This window comes from Argiope bruennichi, chromosome X2, assembly GCF_947563725.1.
Source record: "Argiope bruennichi chromosome X2, qqArgBrue1.1, whole genome shotgun sequence".
NCBI classification, from domain to species: domain Eukaryota; kingdom Metazoa; phylum Arthropoda; class Arachnida; order Araneae; family Araneidae; genus Argiope; species Argiope bruennichi.
In genome coordinates, this window is record NC_079163.1 from 48,960,917 (window position 1) to 48,984,421 (window position 23,505).

Here is a 23,505-nt window from a genome sequence, read left to right on the forward strand (position 1 = left end):
TAATTTTTTAAATTAGAGATTTTTCTTTGTACAGAAATCAGATATAATTTATGATAGTAACATTTAAATTTATATTAATGCAAAAACCAAGTCTTAAGGAGGTTTACTTACATTATCGACAAAAATAAGGATTTTCCTGCAACATAATGCAAAAATACCGACAATTCTCCTATAATATGGTGTTTCGACAATATTCATACATAACGTTTTTGTAAAACAAGGAATGAATCAGGGAGTGGAATATGACCTTCGTTGGAAAAAGTTTGTCATTAATGCAATTTTTCGCGGAAATTTTGATATTAATTTCAAAATTATCATAAATTACATATTAAAATAAAGAAAAAAATATGATTTTTATCAACTTAAAAATCACAATTTTAATATTAATTTTTAATAAGGTCAATATAAAGAATCTTTTCAGGACATACTTTCAGGATATTTCTTTTCAATGTGAAATTAACCACATTTTACTCAAATCTTGTTAAACAATTTTAATTTTAATTGTTAATAAGGTCAACATGTAAAATATTCTTAGGACATACTTTGAAGAAATATACTGCATTTTACTCAAATCTCGTTCAATGAAAAGTTTATATAACTTTTATGTCACACTTTGAATTGAAAATTATTTTTAAGATACTTCATTTCAAAAAGCAATTTTTAAACATACGTTCATATAAGTGAAAATATTCTTATATTATTAAAATTTTCTCTGAAAATAGTGCAAGGTTATAATATATATGGTAAGGCTTGGTTTCGAGGTCGAAGGGCTCTAGGTTCAAAACTTAATTCTATTAAAAAACAATTGTGTAGGCAGGTCTGTATACATTAAATCTGACGTCAAGGGTCAAAATCCTTAACCTTGTCGGTGTGAATTTTGATGAGGAGATGCCGGCTCATGTGTTGTCCACGTCGTCAGAATTTTGAGGCTGATCTCAAAACAGCTATACTATTATTTTCAAATTGGACGTTAATATTGCAAAACTTGTAGTAAAATATTAATTAAATATATTTTTTAGGTAAAATGGTATTATAAAGTGGGTATTTTAAAATATAATATGATTCTCTCCGTACATTTTCTTCGTATGTTATATCAACCTATTATATACACTAAGAAAATCATCTGTAGAACATTATTTCCATTTTAATAAAAGCGCGTAGAAAGATTCATAACAATATGTAGCTGTCACTAAAAATATACATTTGCTAGAAAATGATGAACATCCTTTTTTAAATCAAATGAATCAAATTTAATATAAATCTTAGAAGAAATAGAAATAAATGTGAATGTAGAAAGCTGCAATCGCGTTATTCTTACAGAAAATATATATAGTATAAATCAAGTTTGACAGTAAGTATCAGGAGAAATATCCTCAGTCCGACTACTGTAAAAAAGCGTTATACCTGAAAAAAAGATTGCAAAAATTCTTTGAAATACTACAATCAAATAAACTTTTTCTGTATTCCGAAACTCACGCATTTATTCTCGGAGCATAAGTTAATTCATCTGTTTAGAATGTTATTTTTATTTCTTTCCAGAAGGAGGTACGCTGAGCATTATTGACATACCAAAGGCGAATCCATTTTAGACTAGACGAGTTAATAAAAACATGCTTCTAAAAATGCTTGCATATGGAAGTAATTCTTTGGTATTAATATTGCAGACAAATCCTCATGTCACTTTGAGTATATTTTCAAAAATTGTATGTGAACTTTTATTTGCTTTCATTCTAGAGATTGAATAAATAACATTGATAAAATTACATTTTGACAGCCATAAGAAAAAGAAGTTCACTTTAGAATTATTCCAGAAATTCACTTTTTAAAAGGGACTCTTGTAGGAAAAGTTAAATCAAAGGCAGTTTTCCAACTGATATAGGAAAACTATATTATTAATTTTTTTCGGCGCCTGTAAGATGCGAAAATATATTTAATATACAGTAATACTTTTCTCAATAAATAAGTCGAAATATATTAGTTTAAAATACATTGGTGAATCTATTTTTAAAAAGAACAAGATATATAATATTCAATCATAAAACTGCAAGCTCATATTTAATTAAAAGATTACTTCTTTAGAAAGGAATTTTTTTTAAATAAAAAAAATAAATTAAAAATGAAGAAATATCCATTTTAATAGATAATTTATTTTCAAGTTAATTATTATGATATATTAATAGTTATTTTCTTTCAATTTCCAAATAACTGCACTTATTTAGTTTCCTATTCATCACTTTTTATTTGTATTGAATGCATTATTATTCATATGTTTTGTACCTTAAATGAAATTTATTATTGAACCATTGCAGCTCAATTTTTAAAAACTCTTTTCAATCATGTTCCTGTTGCAGATCTTTTGACTGAACACTGAAATACGTAACTACCATTTTCTTATCGAAATTTTGAAACCAAATTATGAATTTAGTTGCACTTCTTGTATATGACAGAATACTCGATTGGCAAATTGCCAAAAATTGCATTATTTAATACTCTGCAAGGGATGAAGGCTTGAACAGCGTGAAAGAATACAGAAAATGTCGTCGTTAATTCCAGGCATTTTATGAAAATGCTATTAAAAGGCAGCAATTTATTAACTTGTAAATTTTCATTTATTACTACTACTAATTAAAAGATTGTAGAGAATAGCTTATAAGCCAGTTAACAAATACGCTGCACGATCAATTGCTTTTGTATCGTGGTCATGTTACTGGACTGCGAACCACAGGGTCCCAGGTTCTATCCTCGCTCATAACAATCCTCAAGATTGGTGACCTCGGCGATGAACCTTCAACCTTCGTACAGCTGTTGTGGCGCCATCTGATTATGACGTTTACTTTTTTATCATTTGATTGCTATTGTTTTCATATTTTTGAATGTATGCATTTTTATTATCCTAAACATAATTTATTAGTAGAAAGACTTTTAATAGATACTGTTTTTGTGTTAGTTTGTACTAATCACGCAAGTAAAATCTCCAGAGTTCTCGGTTTCATGGTATTACAAAATTCCATATTTTCATAGCATTACAAATAATAGTTTTATGGAATGTCGTACTTCCTTACATGGAACCTTTATTTTTACTTAGAATAATAATAAGCATTAGTTTATATTCTTAATTCTTGAATTTTTCGACTATCTATAAAAAATCAGATACTGATTTTTTTCATTCTTTATTGGTAACGGCGCAGTTTGAAGAGAAATGCAAGGAAAATAGTTAAATTGCAAATAGCAAAATTCTTATTCTCTTCTCATATTCTTAATTCTTGTATTTTTCGATTGTCTGTAAAAAATCAGATAATAATTTTTTCAGTTTTTATTGCCAAAGGGCATTTAAAAGAGAAATGAAAGGAAAGTAGTTAAATTGAAGATAAGATTTTTCTTAATTTCTCCCCATAAGCCTTTTACAAAACAAAGCATCAGTATATTAAAAAAGTATAAAAAAAGATGAAACAAAGACATTCGCAGTACTTAATTATAATCAAACACCAAACAATAAAAAGTTTCATAGATAATTTTCATTTCCCAGTTCTGAATATAATCCCACGCACTATTCTAAATAAAATATTATCTCTAACTTGACTCAGCAAGGACGTCAGCAAGTCATATTTTTATTTCATTCTAAAAATACAAGATTATGTTAAAAAAATATTTGAGTTACGTCTGGAAATAAATATGATTAGTTCAGACCTCCTTTTATTTCTATTATTGACTCTCATAATGCTTTCGTAAATATTAGAACCAGAAGACGTTTACTTGCGACGCAGACGGAAATGCATTCTAAATCACATCTAAATACTTAATTACGAGCAAATTTACTCGTTCTACACCAAAAAGCGTAGGTTCTGCGTTCTGGTCTAATTGAATTAAAACGAAAGGAAATATGAATAAGCAATTCAGGTATAATTTATTATTCAGCGAAAGGTTATGACTAATGATTTTCAGCGAGAGGAGGATGACAGAGTAGAATGAATGGAATAAAAATAATGTTATGGATTGATTGCATAGAGAATAAATCATGGCATTGCGTTTGCTGAAAAAATATTTGAGAAAAACTATTTCCCTCAAGCGTATGGATTGCCTTTGGAAATAAGATAATAGCAATTTTAGTTTTGAATTTCAGGGATGCTATGGTGACAGGTAAAAGCAATATATGATCATATTCAACTCAAAACATGAAACTTTGAATCATATGCGCGAATGTTGAAACGAAGTTTATATTTATGTTGTTTTTGGCTTTAATAAATACACTGAGTTCAAATGTTAAAATTGGTTTGATTAATCGTAAAGAATCTGAGAATTAAATTTTAAGTATACGATTTTTGTATCACTTTCTTAATAAAAAAAAGATTGTTTTAAAAAACTCAAATATATCTTTATATTAATTGATATTGAAAGCAAAATAAATAAAATTGTTCATAATAACAATTCGAGCAAAAGTAAAACTTATCCTAAATATGACGAAGCAATTAATTTAGAAAAAAACAAAATAATCCATGGAAAAGAAATCGAACAAGACCTCGAAAGTTATTCATGAAACGAAAAAAATTAGAAATCTAAATTATTTAATTCTCATATATTTAAAAAAAAAAAAAAAAAACGAAAAGTTATGTTTTTAAATGGGACTTACATTTATAATGTGGTTAGAATTTATTAAATCGACATTCATCTTTTTAACTCTCATAATTAATATTTATAGCTTAGGAACTTCACATTTATATTAATATGTTTGTTTATTTCCTACATTTAATAATGAAGAATTATAATATTTTGATTTTCCATTAATGTGTTTTTGAGATAAAAAGGATAATTTACGTTCAATATTCATGAAACTTTTTAAAAGTGAGATTATACAAAATAAAATACGTAACGCGCTAACAGCGTTTAGAAAGCTTGTTTCAAGAAGCTTGAAATTCACCTATTTCTTTAAATGCATTTTTTCTCGCTGATTTTTTAAGAGATAATATTTTAAATTTTCAGAACTAATATAATGTATTTATTTCAAATACGTATTAAAATATTTTATGGAAACTTAAAGGCAATTAATTTGTCCAATGTGTAAGCCAAATACAGTTACAAAAAACTTTATACTTCAATCGCAATATTCAGTCCTCAATTATTTAAGTAAAACAATTATTTTTTCAGTTAATTAAGTTTGTTTAGAGTTGTTCGTTAAAATAAATAAATGAAATGAAGTTGCAATACTATAGCTTAAAAAGTACAGGCTACAATTTATGCATAGATTTTTAGCTGTATGTGTTATGTTATCAACAATTTGGTGCTTTGATTTATATAAGCATTCCTAAGATAATAACTTTTATTAAAAATAACTGTTAATTTATAAATATTATAATGGGAGGTTAATGTGTACTATTTTTATTTAAAAAAATAATTCTTTCCTAACGAAAAAGAAATTTAATTGTACTGCATTTAAGCTACCCAATATGATTCATTGAAATAGCGAGAACACTTCAAGAAAGAGATAATCAAAAATTGTTCATTTATTTGATTTCACTATCTATATTTTACTTGCACGAATATTAAATTATCTAAGTGACTCTAATTTTCCTCCTTCAAATAATAAATTAAACTATGAAATATTGTATAATGGGCTCAAATAAACTTAATATAGTTTGTTACCAGTTGATCTTGCTTATTTTGCTAAAAGCAAAAGAATCATAACAAAAACTATCAATGCTTTTTCTCTCTAGATGAAGAATTATATTTCAATAGTCACTTAATCCATAATATTATTTAATAAAAATACATATTCAGAAAATAATATATTCCATAAACTCATTCGCAAATGAAGATTTGACCTCTGCCATAGTGCAGGATGTTTAAACGGAAAAAAAAGGGTGGGGGGGGTGATTCGAACGGAATGAATTGCCTACCCACTTACCCGACCTTATTCCCAACAAGCGTGCATTAATTTGCTCTTGGGAAATTGCATTAATCGCGGATTAGCAAAAACGGTCTTTTTATAGAGAATGGTAGAATTTACTGCAAATTTCCGTTTATAATCTGACCAAGAATTTATCAAATGATTCCATGCATGTATTATAATGAAAGGTCGATAATACCGCTTTACAAAATCTTCATAAAAATCTGCAAACAAATTCTTAAAATATTTTGACTATTCCCCCTCCCCGAAAACCAAAATTTTGGTTATATATAAAATTTGGGTTCTTTTTGTATCCTGTATTTCTTTTATATTTCTATAAATTTAATATTATTATTATTATTGCATATCCCAATTGTTACTATGAGTGCATCACAATAAAAGGTGCTCACGCATCTTTTTACAAAGTTTTCACGAACTATAACCAAATTTTTACGACATTTTATTTATTCCTTCATAAACCAAAAATTTGGCATGTATTCTTATTTTTATCTTGCATTTCTTGAATATTTTTATAAATTCGTTATATTATAAATAATAGTTTTGCTTTAGGTTTCTTTGTATTTGTATTTATACTAATGAACAATACAAAAAAAAATCACATTTTCCTACAAAATGTTTTCCATAAATTTATGAACACCATATAATTTTTAAATTCTAATGTGGGAAACGTAATTCTAACAGCATAATGTTATTCTAAATAGCCTCCCTTAATATTTATGAAGATTTTTTTTGTAGATTTATCGTTATTTAGGCAAGAATGTTATCATTTATTTTAGCAAACACATCATTTATTTAAAAAATATATATATAGGCGCTCTATAGCTTTTAATTTGAAAAGAAATTATTATTTCATTATTATAGAAATTTTTTAATATGAACTGAATAAATGAACAAAAATAAATTTAAGGCAAATATGAGAAAAGTTATTAATTAATGATATAATATTAAGGAAAATATCTTTGTTCTAATGTTGCATTTTAAACTTTTCATACAGATGGAACTGCTTAAAATAACAGCATAACCCTTACAGAGAATATATATATATATATATTTTACAATCAGCCCCTCATATCTAAAACTTTTTATTTTGATTTCTAAAATTCTCTAAAGTACGATCATGGTGAGTAAGAAAGAATGAAAGGAATCAAAGAGTCAAATGAATCATACAGTTTTCTTCTATTACTCAAAATCTACTTATAAATGCTAATTTTCATTCAAGTAATTTCAAAAATAATAATTCAAAGACGTGTTTTATGTTATAAGAATATTTACAAAAAACATCTTTGTCAGAAAATTCATACATAATACAGAAAAATATGCAAATTTTCATTTTAATAATTATTTATGTATAATCTGCTGAAATATTGTGTTTACTTATACCTTAATAAAATTTTGAATTATTCCATCTAAAACAAATGGTTTCTTGTGAGTAATCACAGTAAGCTGCGTAGATAAAAAATTTTTTGCCTGTAAGAGACAGTAGAAAAGCTGTTTTCTGAGCAGTAAATCCACTCCTAACAACAAGAATTTTGAAATCCTTCAACAGAAATCTTTCAAAATTGTTTTATTTAAATTTTTCAAACAGTATGAATCCTTTAAAATGGAATTTCCATTTAAATTATTTTTTACTGAATATTTCTACAATTTCTTTAAAAATCACTCTACTACGTTTACTCTGAAAAATTTGAAATGGATTTAAACATGAAATAGTTGCTTTCAAAGTCTATATTTTATGAAAATATTTCTGTTCCACATAATTTAGTAGACAATATTTTCACATCCGATATGATTGATTCTTAAAACAAAGCAATAAAAATAACATTTTCGCAAAACTAATCAGTGGCGGAACTTGAACGATTGTTCAGGTAAATTTTATTTTACTTGATTCAATAATTATAACATTTCGTTTTAACGTTATACCAAATTTCAAGTATTTAAATCTTATAAAATTATTATAGCAGAATTGTTTTGAAAATTTTAGTATAGCTTATCGGAAATTCATTTTGTATGCAGATTTTACCCTTAATTCAATAAAGATGCTATAAAAATGTCAAAATTAGAAATAATATATCTTAGAATAAATTAATCAAAAGTTGTCTTATAATATTTTTTACCATTTAGTATGTCTTACTCTCACTTTATTTGGGTAAGAAAATCATTGACATGATCAAAAAGAATTATATGACGCCTATGATAAAAAAATAGAACTTAGAGTGGTAAATAATATCCAAGTCTTAATGCATATCAATGTGTTTGATCAATAAGGATAGAAATAATTTTAAAGTAAGAGAATTATTTCATTTGGTTTAAATATCATAAAATGATTTCAAATAAAAGTTGAAAATTTAATAATACAAAAATTTTCAACGATATCTAGAAATAAATTTTAATGTAAGAAAACTATTTCCTTTTTTTTTAAATATCATAAAATAATACGAATAAAAGTTGAAAATCTAGTGGTACAAAACTTTTTCAGTGACATCTAGAATTAATTTTAAAAATCAGAAAACTATTTCATGTGATTAATATATTATAAAATGATTCGAATAAAAGTGGAAAGTTTAATAATACAAAAAATTTTCAGTGACATCTAGAAATATTTAAAATTGAAAAGCAACACATGCAGCTTAGTAGTAACGAACTTCTGAACAATGGTAGTTAATCTGGAAACGCGGTAGTCAAATAAAAAGTATTTTGATGTTAAAACTTTCATTAGATATTTTAAATTAGAAAAATTGGCATGCAAATCAAATAAAATTTAAATAGATTTGTAGCAGTTACATTACTCTTTTCTTTTCGATACTAGATGGATAGATACTTATGCCATCCCATAATGCATTGCGAGTGTAATGAGAATGATATGTGATGTTGTACTGTTAAGCTGCGCGCGGGTGAATGTTATGTCTTGTCTTTGTGTTTGTGCTTGTTTAGTGTGTGAATGTGATTATTAAAAGAAATGTTCCTAAAAACATTCGTCCTGTTGCTTCCTGCACGGGTCATAATAATCTACATTCCACCACAAATTTAGTTTAACATTTTTCCCAAAATTTGATTGGAAAAATTCGTCTTTATTAATAAATAATTAACTCTAGATTTTCTTTCTCCCCAAAATTTTTCCAGACAAAAATGAAATCAAGAAAAACTTCCCTTGCTCAAAATTGATCAAAAATTGAAAAAGCTAATGAACTCTCAAATAAAAATTTTTTAATTAATGGAGAAAACTTACCTCTGCTTTGCTGAGTAACTTTATCCCGTAGAACGCTGATTTGATAAACCGGACCAAATTCTTCAAAGATTTTCAACACATCTCTCTCATTCCAATGACGTGGTATTTGACCAACGAACATTTTGATTGTGTCCGAGTCTGGTTCACCCAAGCTGGAAGAAGTAACAATCTTATTATAAACATAAACAAATAAACCTCGTGAATTAAAAATAGTGGTATTCACCAGTTAACTATTTTTGAAGAGTATACTTGTCATAGAAAAATTTACAACAATTACAACATTTTGCCGCTACGATGAGCTTATTCCTCAGGAGTAATAAGTAGCGACAATTTGCAGTTTGAATTACAATTTTAGTAAAAACTCAAACATATTCGTAAATTTAAAGATGCTTAAAATATATTTAAGGCCAAGTCGAATTCAAAAGAACAAATAAAAGATTATTATGCGATGTACCATGCGTTGCTCAATATCAAATACCCTTCTCTAACAGCAAATTAAAATAAGAAAATGTTTTATGTTTCTTTTCGTTCATATGCAAAAAATGTATCTTAGTTTAAGTAAACATATAACTGTGAATATTGAAATAAAAAAATAAAAGTTATTTCATCACCTTATTGCACACAGTACTCTGTATTTGACGAGTCATCATTTAATTTTTGCGACGGAAGAACGGAACAGTTAACTGTTCAAAATTCTTAATATTTCATGGGCTCTAAAAAACGTATATTACTTTGACGAAATATTATTTTATACAGTTTAAATAAATATTATAAAATAGTATTGTACCAAATTGGATTTTTTATTGAGAATACCGCTCAACATAATATTAATAATAATTTAATATGAGCTATGATCAACGAGTTAAAAGCTTACGTTGAACAAGAATGTCTTTAAATATCAAATCACACTCTAAGTCACTTTACAGCTCTATCGGCTATCGTTACCAGTATACTGACTCGATAATAATACTAAAATTTCCAATGAAAGACGAGCGTCGATGTGCATTATTAAAAATTAAGTTACAAGTTTATAAGTTATCAATTATTAATTTCAACATTAATCAAAAGTTTATATATTTATAATTTGAACATTAATAGTGTTTGTTTTGAATTTAAATAAGGAATTTCAAATTGTGTTCGTAAAAGAGCAGCTTCAAGAAGATGTGTTGGTATATTAAAAAAAAATCATTGAAAACTTTGAAAGTATACTTATTAATATATCATGCTTTTAGAATTCCTTTTCTTTTACCATTGAACGATTCGTTTATTAATATTTGAAAGCGAAATATAGCTAGCATTTTAACATTTTATCTTACAAAAAATATTTCATTAAATAATGATTTCAATAATTTTTATGAATTCAATTCTACCCATTTAAACGAAATAGAAATACTTATTTTAGGTTTGAAGCGAATATATCCAGTGATTTAAGAAAAAATAAACGAAATAGAAAAAAAAATGTTTCTTTTTTAATTATTAAAACAAGTTTTTTCCCTTTTCCTCATATTTAGAACTATTCAAATTAAAACAGATCATATTAAAACAGACTAAATTTATAAATGAATACATTTAAATTAAGATGTATTTATGATCATGCGATCCTTTTTAGCAGCCTTTGGCTTGTAATGAATTTATTGTGTAGTAATGGTTTTCACATATTTCATGTCTTTATAAAGACATGATATATGTGAAAAAGCATTATTTTACACGTGAATGTCGGTACAAAAGGAGATACTGAAAAACAAGTTTGAGTAATATAAGCAACGATTACTCAAACAGGTTTCAGAGAAGTAGGATATATCAGACAAAACATTTCAGATTTTTTTAGCATTCCTGACTAATGGATGGATTCTTCCAAGACCGTTTTTCATGTTTTCGTAATTTTTCTATTTGGATCTCATCTATTATGGTTAGGCGAATAGCCAAATAGAACATATTTGGGGGTCGGGGCTGTTTAGGCATAAATGTGAAGTATTACTTTTAAAACATAAGGAATGAATGACTTGAAGATTTAAAAAAAAAACTTTTTGCTATTAAATTAAATATTACAGCTGTCAAATTTCTATTTAAAAGAAACTGAGCTCCATGAAAGGTCCGATTCTTGCCTTGTCTAAGAAAATATTCCCAATATTAAAATAGCATTTAAACTCAATTAATGGAAAGTATAGGAATAAAATAAATTTCATGTATTATTTTTGTAAAAAAAAATTAAGGATATAATTTCTCTTACGAAATATAGTAACGAAATAATTTTTGAATGGTCTGAGTTGATTGCCTCAGATACTAGATTCTATGCTTAATGGACTTTAACCCTTTATTTACTGAATATGTTGCCATCAATTTTTCAATTTCATTTTTGCACTAGTGGTAAAGTTTTCTTGCAGAATAATCCCAGGGAACGCACGAAAAATATTTTAATTAATAGAAATATATTAATTAATTTAATTATTAATTAAATATTTTAATTCCTACTTTTAGCTTATATTAATTTCTTGCTATTTGGGTTACATTCTCCGTGTTCTTTAGAATACCATCAGCAAAAATTGTCATAATACGAAGATATAAGCCAGATTTAAATGGTACTTTTAAGTACCGTCAATAAATAAAGGGTTAAATGGCATAAATACGAGAAAAAAAAGGCAACCTAAATATATATATATATTTAACATCCAGAGTTTTGAAATATCTTGAAGAGCATGATTTATAAAAGAAATAAATAATCTAATGTTTATATTTGCACATATATTAACAGTATTTTTCTTCGTATTATTTAGACTTTATTTCTATGTGTTTGCCTACATACATTTGCATATATACTTTTATGCTTTTTTTGTATTTTGAATATTTTTTTGTTTGATCATGCTTCTCGAATTGTATATCGTTTACTGTATGTTTCCGTTAGTATGTGAGCAATATTGTTATATATTTTTTTATTTGTATTAGTGTATTTTCTTGTTTCTCCGATTTTTCTTTGCATTTGTGCCTGCGTCCTTTATATCTGAAATTTCTTTCCCAATCAGTTGTGTACTGACTTAAGCTTGTAAGCATTGTGTGATACTGGTTGGCATACAAGGAATTTATACATCGAGAATTTAAAAAAGAAATCGCAAAAAGAGCTATTAAAATAATAACAAAAAGAATTCTGAATCCATTTTGTTTGCGGAGGTTATATTAAAGAAAAAAAATTGTACAAAACTAAATTTAAAATTGATAAAGAGATGTTTTAAAAAGAATACATTAATTGAATGAAAAAAATATTGGTACCACTAAGAAGCTGCTTTTTTTTAATGTAAAAAGGCTTTTTTGGATGATATGCTGTAATGTACTGAAGATTAATAATTACAATCTTGCTAAATATTTAACAAATTCCACTCTTAATGAGTGCTTAATGCTTAAGGTTAACTATATGCCAAATTTGGTAGCATTAGGTCCAATGGCCTTCATTATAGAACCTTTTTAAAGATTTTAGAATCCCGTAATTTACAAAAGTATGCTAAGTATTACTAAACATTAGTACTAAAGTAAAAGTATCTACTAAACATTATCTTGTTAATATAAAGAATGACATTATGGGATTACTTAAAGAACTTAAAAACAATTTGCCATTAAATTAAAGTGCCGCGCAATCTAGTGATAAGACCTTGGCTTCGGAATCGAAGAACTCCAGGCTCGGAACCCGATAGTGATAAGGGATTGCCGTTTAGGCGGACCTTGTGCGCGTTAAATCTGATACCGTGCGTCCAATATCCACCTACTAGAGTGGTGCGGAAGTTTGAACAGGGGGTGTCAGCTCAAATGTTGTCCACGTCATCATCTGACCGGGGTTCAAAATTCCAAAATCCCTTTCAAAATGGCCTTCATTTTGCTTCCAAACGGGGCATTAATATAACTAAACTAAGCCAAACTATTAAATGCATGCATAAAGTTGCCATAGAGACTGAGATGACCTTCCTAAAAAATGCGGTTTGCTAATGTATTTCAGAAACAGTCTAAATTATTAAAACTATTTAAAATTATTAAAGGATATTTGAGCTCTCGAATAATCCTATAACCGAGTTTTAGAAGCATTGCATAAATATAAAATATCTTGTGCGCTAACATATTGTAAGTTGGATTTAATTGTATTTTCTGTTAACTTTGATTCAGTCAACAAAGTATAAGATTCTTTACAGCTTGAGAGTTATCATTTAACAGTATCGCAATAGTTTCAGAAATCTCACACTAAATTGCTCTCTGAAAATATTTTATTCAGTTTTTCTGATTTTAAGTGAAATCATAAATATTTTTATTTCATTTTTGTTACAGGCAATATTATTTAGAATGTTCCTTCGGTAAAATTTTGACAAGGAAAAATTAATTAAAGGTTAGTCAAATTTAGTAAGGAAAATTCGGTTTGTTTCACGAAAAAGGTTTTTAAAAACTCTTCTTTCCCAAAATGAATGCAAATTTTATTTTTGAATCGGCTGCATATTCTTCTTTTTAAGGATTAATAAATATTTCCCGGAATATTGGTTTCAAAACCATACATTTAATAAATAAATCTGTTATTTTATCCATAATCTTCCTATTGTATTCAAGCATTTTTAATGAAAGATAGCTTATTTCTATTGAAAATTATGGAAAATGTTATAACATTTTTATACAAGTAATAATATTCAGATCATTTTTAGGTATAGCGAGATTTTTTTTAAGTTGAAGAATAAAATTATGATATTATATTAATTGGAATATTTTATGTTGATAAAATACAACAGAAAAGGACAATTTAAATTTCTCATTTGTAATATTCCAATATATGTTACCTGATGTATCACAATTTTTGCTTTCAAATAATTTCCAGTTAATCATTATACTATAAATTCCCGTTCTTATGTAGCTGGTTTAGATATAACTATAAATCATATTATTATAATCCACTAAGGTTTTATAGCATGAAAATTATAAAGAAGTATTCTTTTATTAAATTAGCAAAGAACAAAATGATGCAAGAATCGAATATTCCTCTACGCTGCCAACGCCATCTATTGCCTGGTCGCTGGACCTTACATTTACCTACCCTTAAGAAGAGCATATTTATACTAGTGCTAGATATTCTGGTTATTCTTACAGAATTTAATACTGGAATCATTTACAACTTTCATAATTTCAAATCATACTACGATCTTGATAAACTCTTAATACTTTTTATCATCGTTTTCTAGATATTTTTTTTTCTCTTCTAGTTTTTTCAGATAAAAATTTAGTTAAAATTTAGAAAGCTTCCAATTCCATTCAAAAGTTATTTATTAATATAAATCATAGAAAATATATATTTCGTCCTAAAATTTGAAATTAAGACTAAAATATTTGACTTGAACTTTCTTTTATATTTAAGTTGACAATATAGATCTATGTGTATTTGAATTTACCCTCATTTTAAAAACTTATTAACATTTTGGAGTTAACAGATAAAAAGAAACAATCTCATTGTGCTGCAAGACGAGCCTAATTTTAATCCTCACTTAGATATGCCGTTGAAGTTTGGAAAGTGATGTGCTACCTTAAGTGACGTCCACTTCATCTGAGTCTGAATCTGGAACAAAATAACTAGGGCCTTTTCGTAATATTTCTCATGTAACTTTAAAATTGGAGGATATTTTATATAAGCATAACCAAATTTGTCTTGCTTTTAAAAATATTTTTATCTCTTAATTTTTTGTTTATTTTTCTTCGAAAACTTTTCATTCCTATGTCTACAATATTTTTACTATATTTCACAACATTCAGAATGTGGAAGAACATAGAAGATATATCTTACCGTATCTTGTGCTTATAGGGATATCTTCAATTTTTAGAAAAGTGTAGAAAATGCTAAAATCTTTTGAGCAAACGTGAATAAAGCTTTATGTAAAAGATGCGGTTTAATTCCCAGCGGGGAGGTTGACAAAAACGAATAAACACTAAGAGCTTAAGTTTGCCAAATCAATAAAATTCCAGTTTAGCCTCTTCAGAATATGCGCAATAATACATTTTTATCTTTTAAATCGAAAGGCGATTGCCATGAAAAACAATATTTTTTTAAATGTGAAATTATGAATGATTTTAAAATATTCAGATCAATTTTAGTTTCGTTCAACTTTTATTAAAAAAAAATTATAGAAGTTACAGAATCAAATTCAGGAATGAATTGTTAGAGAATTCTATTATAAAAAGATTTCTACTAACAAAAAGAGAGGAATACATTTTTTGTTATGAGAAGAGGAATACATTTTCATTTTTTTCACTTTATTACTAGAGACTGAATTTCGGAAAGCTTGTTAAACTTAGTAGTTACAAAATAAAAGAAGGCATATTCTGTGCTTAAAATAGTCGAATTTAAATTTTTAGAGGCGAAATTTTATGGAGTAATCTCACTTTACGACTCTTTAAATGCAACCAAATAAATCCACAAGATACTATCTCTTTTGCAAAAAGGCATTCCAAAGAGAGCACTTACTTTTTATTTAATATCGCGTAAAAGTAACAATCGATAGAGTCTGTTTTCTATAAGATGGGCTGTTATGTTTTGCTTTGTCTGAAATTTTACTTAATGAAAAAAAAAACTGTTTAGATGTTGATGAAAATGTCATAAATTATTTTAAGAGAAAGTTTCTTACCAAGAATAAGATTCTATAACAATTAAGCTCCAATCTTTTTTTATAAGTTCATTTATTCATGAAATAAAATTAGTAATTTTATCAAAATAAGTGGATATTTATTTTAAAAAAATCCATTAAATGTTATAAGATTATCGCAGAATATAACTTTTAAGATTTTATTCACTTTCAAATACTGATCGATGCAAGAGGAATTTCAAGATATTTTAATTTAAAATAACCTTTTTTTGTTATGAAGTACACTTTTTATCTTTCCATCCATACAAGAAAATTAAAGAATATACTTGAACTTTTCGGTTATAAATGAATGAAGCATGTCATGTTACTGTTTCCAAATACCAACCAAATAACTTTTCAATACCTGTCAAAATATCTGGGGAAGTAAATAACAAGAAAGTATTTTCCCTCTTTTGATTGAATGGATATTAAAATCAGTACTCTCTTTTATTCTACTCTATCACTATTTGTACTTGCCTCCTCCCATAATCTGTACATTAAACCATCACAAATTCCATGAAGTAATACGGACTGGGGAATAAAATCACCTACAGAAGATTAGATGTCAAACACATTAGTTGAGCTGAGCGCAGGGTGTGAGATTTGAGTGACCATATTGGTACAAAATTTAAACTACTTTTCAGAAAAATGTTTCTATCATCGCATTTGACATTATTTTTCAATCGAGTCAGGTATTTCTGACAACTTGAATATTACTGTTAATGTAATTGTTATTACTGTTATGTTAATGTTGTTATATTACTGTAATGTTACAATATGAATATTATTGTTAATGTTATTATTATTACTGTTATGTTAATGCTATTGTTATTACTATTATATTAATGTTATTGTTATTACTACTATGTTAATGTTAATATATTACTGTTAATGTAACAACATGAATATTACTATTCAGTGAAACAATCTTTATTCCTAGCAATTTAGGCAGTTAAATTTGATGCAGTCTGACTGAATATTCATGTTTCCATAAACTTATTTCTTCAATTGTTAACTGAATTTTTATGATATAAATTGTTTCCAACACCATAGAATGCAGGTAAAAATTCACTTTTATTTTAAATGACGGTCCTACGAATAATATAAAGTAAAATTATCAGGTATTTTATTTGGAAAATGTTCCAAATTCGATCGCAATTAAATTTCTTTTTCAAAAGCAATTAAATTCCATCTCACCATAAATTGATTGTGTTTAATTTTTTTAAAAATATATATTTAAAAAAAAGGAAAATACTACTGCTATGTTCCATAACAAAGTTTATTACCTTTACTCGAAGGTAATAAAAAGCAATTTCAAATTTAATCAAACAACTAAATTTTTGAAGACATTTCTTTAACGGTTTTTTTGCTTTAACACTTAATGCAAATAGAAGATATTGAATTTATCAATTTTTAGAAATGAACAAAATTCATAATAATTTTCTGGAGTTATTAGTAGAGAAACTTATATCAAATATCATTTAAATTTGGTAAAACTATTACGATAAGATAAATAAAATCAGAGATGACAAAAATAGTCCCATTTTTACAGAAAAAAAATTATTAATGAAATATAATCAATTAAGGAAGAAAAGTTTGAAAATTCAAACAGATCTATTTGTTAAAACTCAATTAATTCATAAAGAAGTTTGAATATTGTTATACTTCAGGATTAACTAATCCACGCTTTAGCAAAGTTCGCAATGAAATTTTATGTCGAGAAAGCATAATGATAAAAGCAGTTTCTTAAAAATAAGTTTATTAAAGATAATAAAAAAAATCAATTAGCTCATCACTGGAGCAATCAAAATTATACTTTTATATAAAAAAAGAATTACCAAACCTTAAGCAAACGATTCGAACCGTTCCATCACATACCGACACGTCTCATTCCTTCTCATATACCTTCTCAAAAAAAAAAAAAAAAAAAAAAAAAAAAACCGCCAACCGAGGGTTTTTTTTAAAGCAGTTAGATTTGCATAACAGTTATTGCCAATCACTAATCACTAAACTTAGAAAAAGGTCGAGTTCGAATCAGTCAGTCGTTTACATAAATTGAGATCATGGTGAGGAATTGGAAAAAATAACACAAAGACGTCATAATAATTCGGATCCGAAAATTCATTTTTGTAAACAGATCCTTTCTAAATATCCAACAAATATAAAGTATTGGATGAATATATTTTACACATAATCCATTTAATTAATTAAGCTATGAATGAAATATGCTCGTATTATTCGTTCACCATTATCAATATTTCTTAAGATTGCGAAATGTATTCGTAACTTAAACAGATATAAAAACATTTCTTTAATTATAAAACATTTTCAGGTTTCAGGTTGCATCTAGTTATTCAAAATTAATTTATTTCCTCAATCCTGTAACACATTTTATATATTTTTAATAAAAGTTTTGATAACTTATATGAATGAAAATATTAAAAAGAATAATGTTAAAAATCATTATTTACATTTCATTAGTAAATGAAAGCATCAATTTATTGAAATTTAATTACTATTTTAAACTAATTATTGAATTATTATTTTACTATTTTATTTATCTAAAGTTAAAAATGTAAATAAATTCACTTAATCAGTAACAGAAGAATACATGGATAGTTCAAAAGAGGTAACAGTAGCATTAATGCAAATATGAATAACAACATAGTGTAAATTCAATAGTTAGCTTAACTATTAAAGGAAGAATTTATTCGTTTATTTTTCTATTTTATACAAAACATAGCAGCTAACCATAGACATCAATATAATTTGGTTCTTTCAAATTATTTTCATTTTATCAAGTATTTTCTCGGCAAAACGTTGATTGGAAAATTAAATTGCATTTCCTGGAAGAAACTTGATACTCTTTTGATAAAATCATTAGCTAAAAGTAATTCAAACGCCGTTACTTCGCTTCAAGAAACAATCGCTTTACCCCCTCCCTTATCTAAAGAACCATCCATCCAAACCTATCGAACTTAAAGAATAAAAATATAGAAGTTAAAAAAGTAAGGCTGAAAGTTATAAAAGGAAAAGTAAAATACAAACAGAAAGAAAAACTCGAAAACAAATCAAGTCTGCGCTTTCTAATTCGCGCACTATTTGGGCTGTAGCTTTTTCCCACTGATCAGCCATGCGTAACGGGGTAGAATTGATCTGTGATTTCTCCAGCTAAACTTGAAACGGGATGTATTTTTCGAAAGAAACTGTTGGACTGGCTGTATTGTAAAAGTAAGGGAGGGTCCTAGGGTAGGGAGGGCTTCTAGTACTTGTAGATTGATTACTTCAAAAAAGAATAGCGGAGAGAAAGGGCAGTTTTGTTTTTACAGGATTTTTTTTCCCTGCCCTTCCAATTTGGAAGGGATTTCCCGGTAATGTACAAATCTAAGTCTTTCAAAAAGGAAATTGGAAACATAAGAAACCGATTTTTTCCCCCCGATGTCCCGGAATTTTTGCAAAATCTTTGTTAAGAGTTACAGAAGCTTGGTTTAAGAATTAATAGAATGTTATTTTAGACATTTTTGTTAAAATGCAGATTCAGCAATATCTATTTTTTTTCTGAGATTTTGTGCGATATAAAGGCACGTTTCAGTCATGTGGAAATGACTTAGAAATATCTCTCCCGAATCAACATTTTTTTCGAATTTTCACAAAAAAAATAGTAAATAAATAACCCAAATCGTAAATTCGAATTACAACCGTATATTTATTTTCAAATTAAAAAAAATAAATAAACGAAAGTTTTTTTAAATATTTTTATAAAATTTATCATCAATTCTGTTGTAACTTACAGTTTTCAAAGCCTTAATACCCTCTTATTTTTCAATATCTACAATACATTTTTAACACTTTAATATTTAAATATGAAATTCCTTAAATTTTTTTGTTTCTACACAGCAGTGGCAATCTTTATGACGATTCTCTTCAGATTAAAAAAACATTCTATTAAAGACCGATCGTCAAATAGACAGAAATGCGGCTATTGAACTTTGATGTCTAAAGGTGCAGGTTGTATGTGATTGTTCCAGAATTTAATACTTAGTGCGTATATAAGCAAACATTTTATATCTCCATACACCAGCTGCAATAATACATCTAATAAATTTAAGAATCAACTAATTATTGCATGGAAGAAATTTTCATTTAAATATATATATATATATATATATATATATATATATATATATATATATATATATATATATGCAATAAATAATATTGCATCTTAAACTCTTTAGATCATACACGTGAAAGTTTAAACATATTTCTCATTTTTCTTGCCAAATATATTAGAAAATAATAAAAAAATGATTGATTCGTTATGTTTGCGTTCAGTTTTGAAGCATGATACTTTCTATTTATATGCAATTCTTCTATTTTTAATTAGAATAGGAAATAATACAAGCCGTTGTTTTTTTTCCAGAATTTCATAAGCATAACACATCAGCTATCTGTGCAATGAGATTCTCTCGCATTTTCTATAGGTTTCGAATATAGTTGATGGGAGATTTCTAAATTTTCAGAAATTTTATAACCATATTTTTTCACTCTAAATTGTCAGTTGCAAGATATAATTTAATCTACGTAATTCAGAAAAAAATTAATTTCGAAATCCTTGTAGTTTTATAGTACAATCTCGTACAAAAAATTTCAGAATTCTAGCTCAATGCCTTCAAAGATTCTAAATGTCATGAGAGTTTGGTACACGTAATATCTGTTGTCAAGCATAAAATGCTGATGTGGTCTACTCAATGGAGTGGCGGGGAAGTAGTTTACAGATTTTATACATACCGGTATTGGTGTCGTCCTCAACATCTAATAATGGTTCAAAATTACAAGATCACTTCGAAAATGGCTTCCGCGATGCTTTAAAACAGGAAGTTAATATAACTGCCAGTATACCATGCCAATAAAGCATTTAACTTTCCCGAATTCAATGCGCCCCAAACAAAAGTTTATAAAGGCTCTTGAGTGCAATCGAATTTTAAACCATGGTCCATTGGTCTCAAATCGGAGACTTTACCGCCATATCACTTATACTCCAAAATAATGTTTCTTTAAATTTCTTAAGATGATACGCAACAGATTTGAGAACATATTTACTTAAAGTGCGGGGGTTATTTAGATGTTTTCAACAACTTTAAAATTCATTAATTCGCAAATAAATAAACTCACCATTTGCCCAGAAAGAATGGAAAAGAAATCGAATTATTTTACAGCGAAATCAGAATCATCTTAATTTATTTGTTAAATAGATAACAACTTAAATCATCAGAAGCTTCTGCAGCAATTTTGCAACATTAAGCAACTGTTCTGCTTATTTCTAAGTAATACACTATTCCACCAATTGCAAAATTCTCTAGCTGTAGTATTCTAAATCATGCAACCTTTTAGAATTCATGACAAAACAAATCTGGTTTCCTTCCTATTATTTCAGTGCAAACATCTATTTTCTCTCTTCCTTCGTTAGAGAAATACTGTTGCATATATTTGTAAAGGATTTTTGAGTCACCTTGCATTTCAGAAATGTATTCATAGACGAAGATGTTGAAATCTTAGTGCCTTTCTGGAACTCTTATAATTCTTATATTCTTTTATTGTTAAGCAATGAATGGGATCGATATCCATACATCCAAATGCAACTTACAGAAACAGAAATCTTTTACATGCTTCAAAATATTTCATCAGTCGATAGCATTAGACCAAACACAAGAATCTTCCCGAGTGACACATTAGGCAAGATGAAAGGCGGAATTTATTAATAATACCTTTAATAAAATTCTCTTCTGGTCATTTCCTTCTATGAGTCAGAGTTTCCCTCCCGACTGTCACGGAAAAATATTTATTGCGATCCTGTGCAATCGCACTTTATCAGCAATGCGAAGAGACTTAATATTAATGATCCACGTATTATTTATCGTATTCGTCTCTGATTCTGTCTACTTAATATCGCAGTTGTGAGCATTGTATGAAGTTATTCATATGTAAATTAACTAAAATGAATTGGTTAAGCAGCACCAAATGATAATCATGGCAATGCTTACATTAAAGACATTTATTTCCTTTTCATAACAAAGAGAAAGAATGCGAATTGCATTTTTTCACGGAATTTGTAATGTTTTCCAGTAGTTTATCATTTATTTATTAATGTAATGTTTGTTATATTTATATTTAGTAATTCGTACATGATTCCACATATCATCGATAAGTGGAATTATGGCATTGAGGGAATTGTACAAAATGCTTAAAATATTATCTAATTAAATAATAGTAAAGTCATAATAATTTATTGTACAAAATGGAGTAGTTTTTTTATAATAAAATAAATATTAAAGAACGGAAAAGTAATTTTATTGTAATAATTTAACTTTTAATATTTTTCTAATTATTCATTATATAATAGGATTTGTTGTGATGATAATGATGGTATTTTATTGATGGTATATATATTATATATTCGAACTTGCATACATGTGACCTTTACTTGCGCTGTCACTAATTATTATATAATTTTTTTAATGCGTTGTTACTTTTTACAGCTATTTATTAAGTGTTATAATATATTATTGTCTGCGGATTCTATTCACTACATAAGAAACATTTTGGATATAGTCATAAAAGACGCTAGTTATTGCACATGATATGCTAATGTAACTAATTTTAAAGTAAAACAATGGAGTATTAGATAATTAATAAAAAGAACTTAGACACCTATTTAGAAATCAAAATAAATGGCTATTTTTCGACTATCTTTCAGATTCATAATCGATTCACAGTTTTATTTTTCTATAATGATGAAAAAAGGTTAGCATTTTTTTAGAAGTTTATAAGTATATTATTTATAAGTTTATGTATAAGTTATTATACATAAACAGTTTCTCAGTACTACGCTTACAGAAACGTTTTCGATTCGTATATCCAATTATAAAAATTATTTTTGAAAGCTGAATCTAAATCATTAGCTATTGTTTTAATAACAAAAACCATACGGCCACAGTCATATACGTCTAGTGTTGATTAGCATTTTATTTGAATGAAAAAAAATTTAAACGAAAATGTCATATAATTAATAAATAAAAAGAGCTAAGACAACAAAAGGTCAAAAATAAAAAAAAGACTCATATAAAGTTTATTTATAGATGCAGATATAAGTTTAATGGTATCAAATCAAAACGTAAAGTACACGTAGCTCTCTGGCAGTTCGTAGCCTCTCTGTGTAAGTAAATACAATAGAAAAGTATTTATTAAATGCGATCCACTTTTAAATGCATTTCAATAAAAATAAAAACGAATTCTTCTATTTGCAAATCAAACATACAATTTTATCATGCTGAGTTACTCTTGTCAATATTTGCTAACAGAAGGTATTTAGATGCTGGCAGCGAAATCGATATGATTTTTAATTTCATATGAAACTTCAGATACATTTTTAAATCGTTTAACTAAAATATTTCTAAACATAGCTAACAGAAGTACAACCATAAATACAAAAAATTAGAATATTTGCAAAGTTGAATTATGTTGAGATTGGAAACTAAAACAATTTAATCTAAGTTGGCAGATTCCATGAAAATTATAAATGATAAAGATTTATGATTAATTATAAGTTATTTTTTTTAAAAACAGAAATCTAGTTTCAAACCAATGATCCATTCTAGAAAGAGTTAATATGTCACTCTTTACATAAATTTTAAATTATTTCATTGCAATAAAAAACGCCTTCTCTTTCTCAGGTTTGGTTTATC

General features: G+C 26.8%; 1 protein-coding gene across 1 annotated transcript in view; it reads right to left on the bottom strand.

Moving 5' to 3' along the window:
* LOC129960317 (CUGBP Elav-like family member 1) overlaps positions 1 to 23,505 on the bottom strand; it is a 1,029,875-nt gene that overhangs the window by 927,140 nt on the left and 79,230 nt on the right. Inside the window, exon 2 of the mRNA XM_056073674.1 lies at positions 9,129 to 9,280. Coding sequence (XP_055929649.1) covers positions 9,129 to 9,280 — 152 coding nt within the window. The remainder of the gene's footprint in view (positions 1 to 9,128; positions 9,281 to 23,505) is intronic.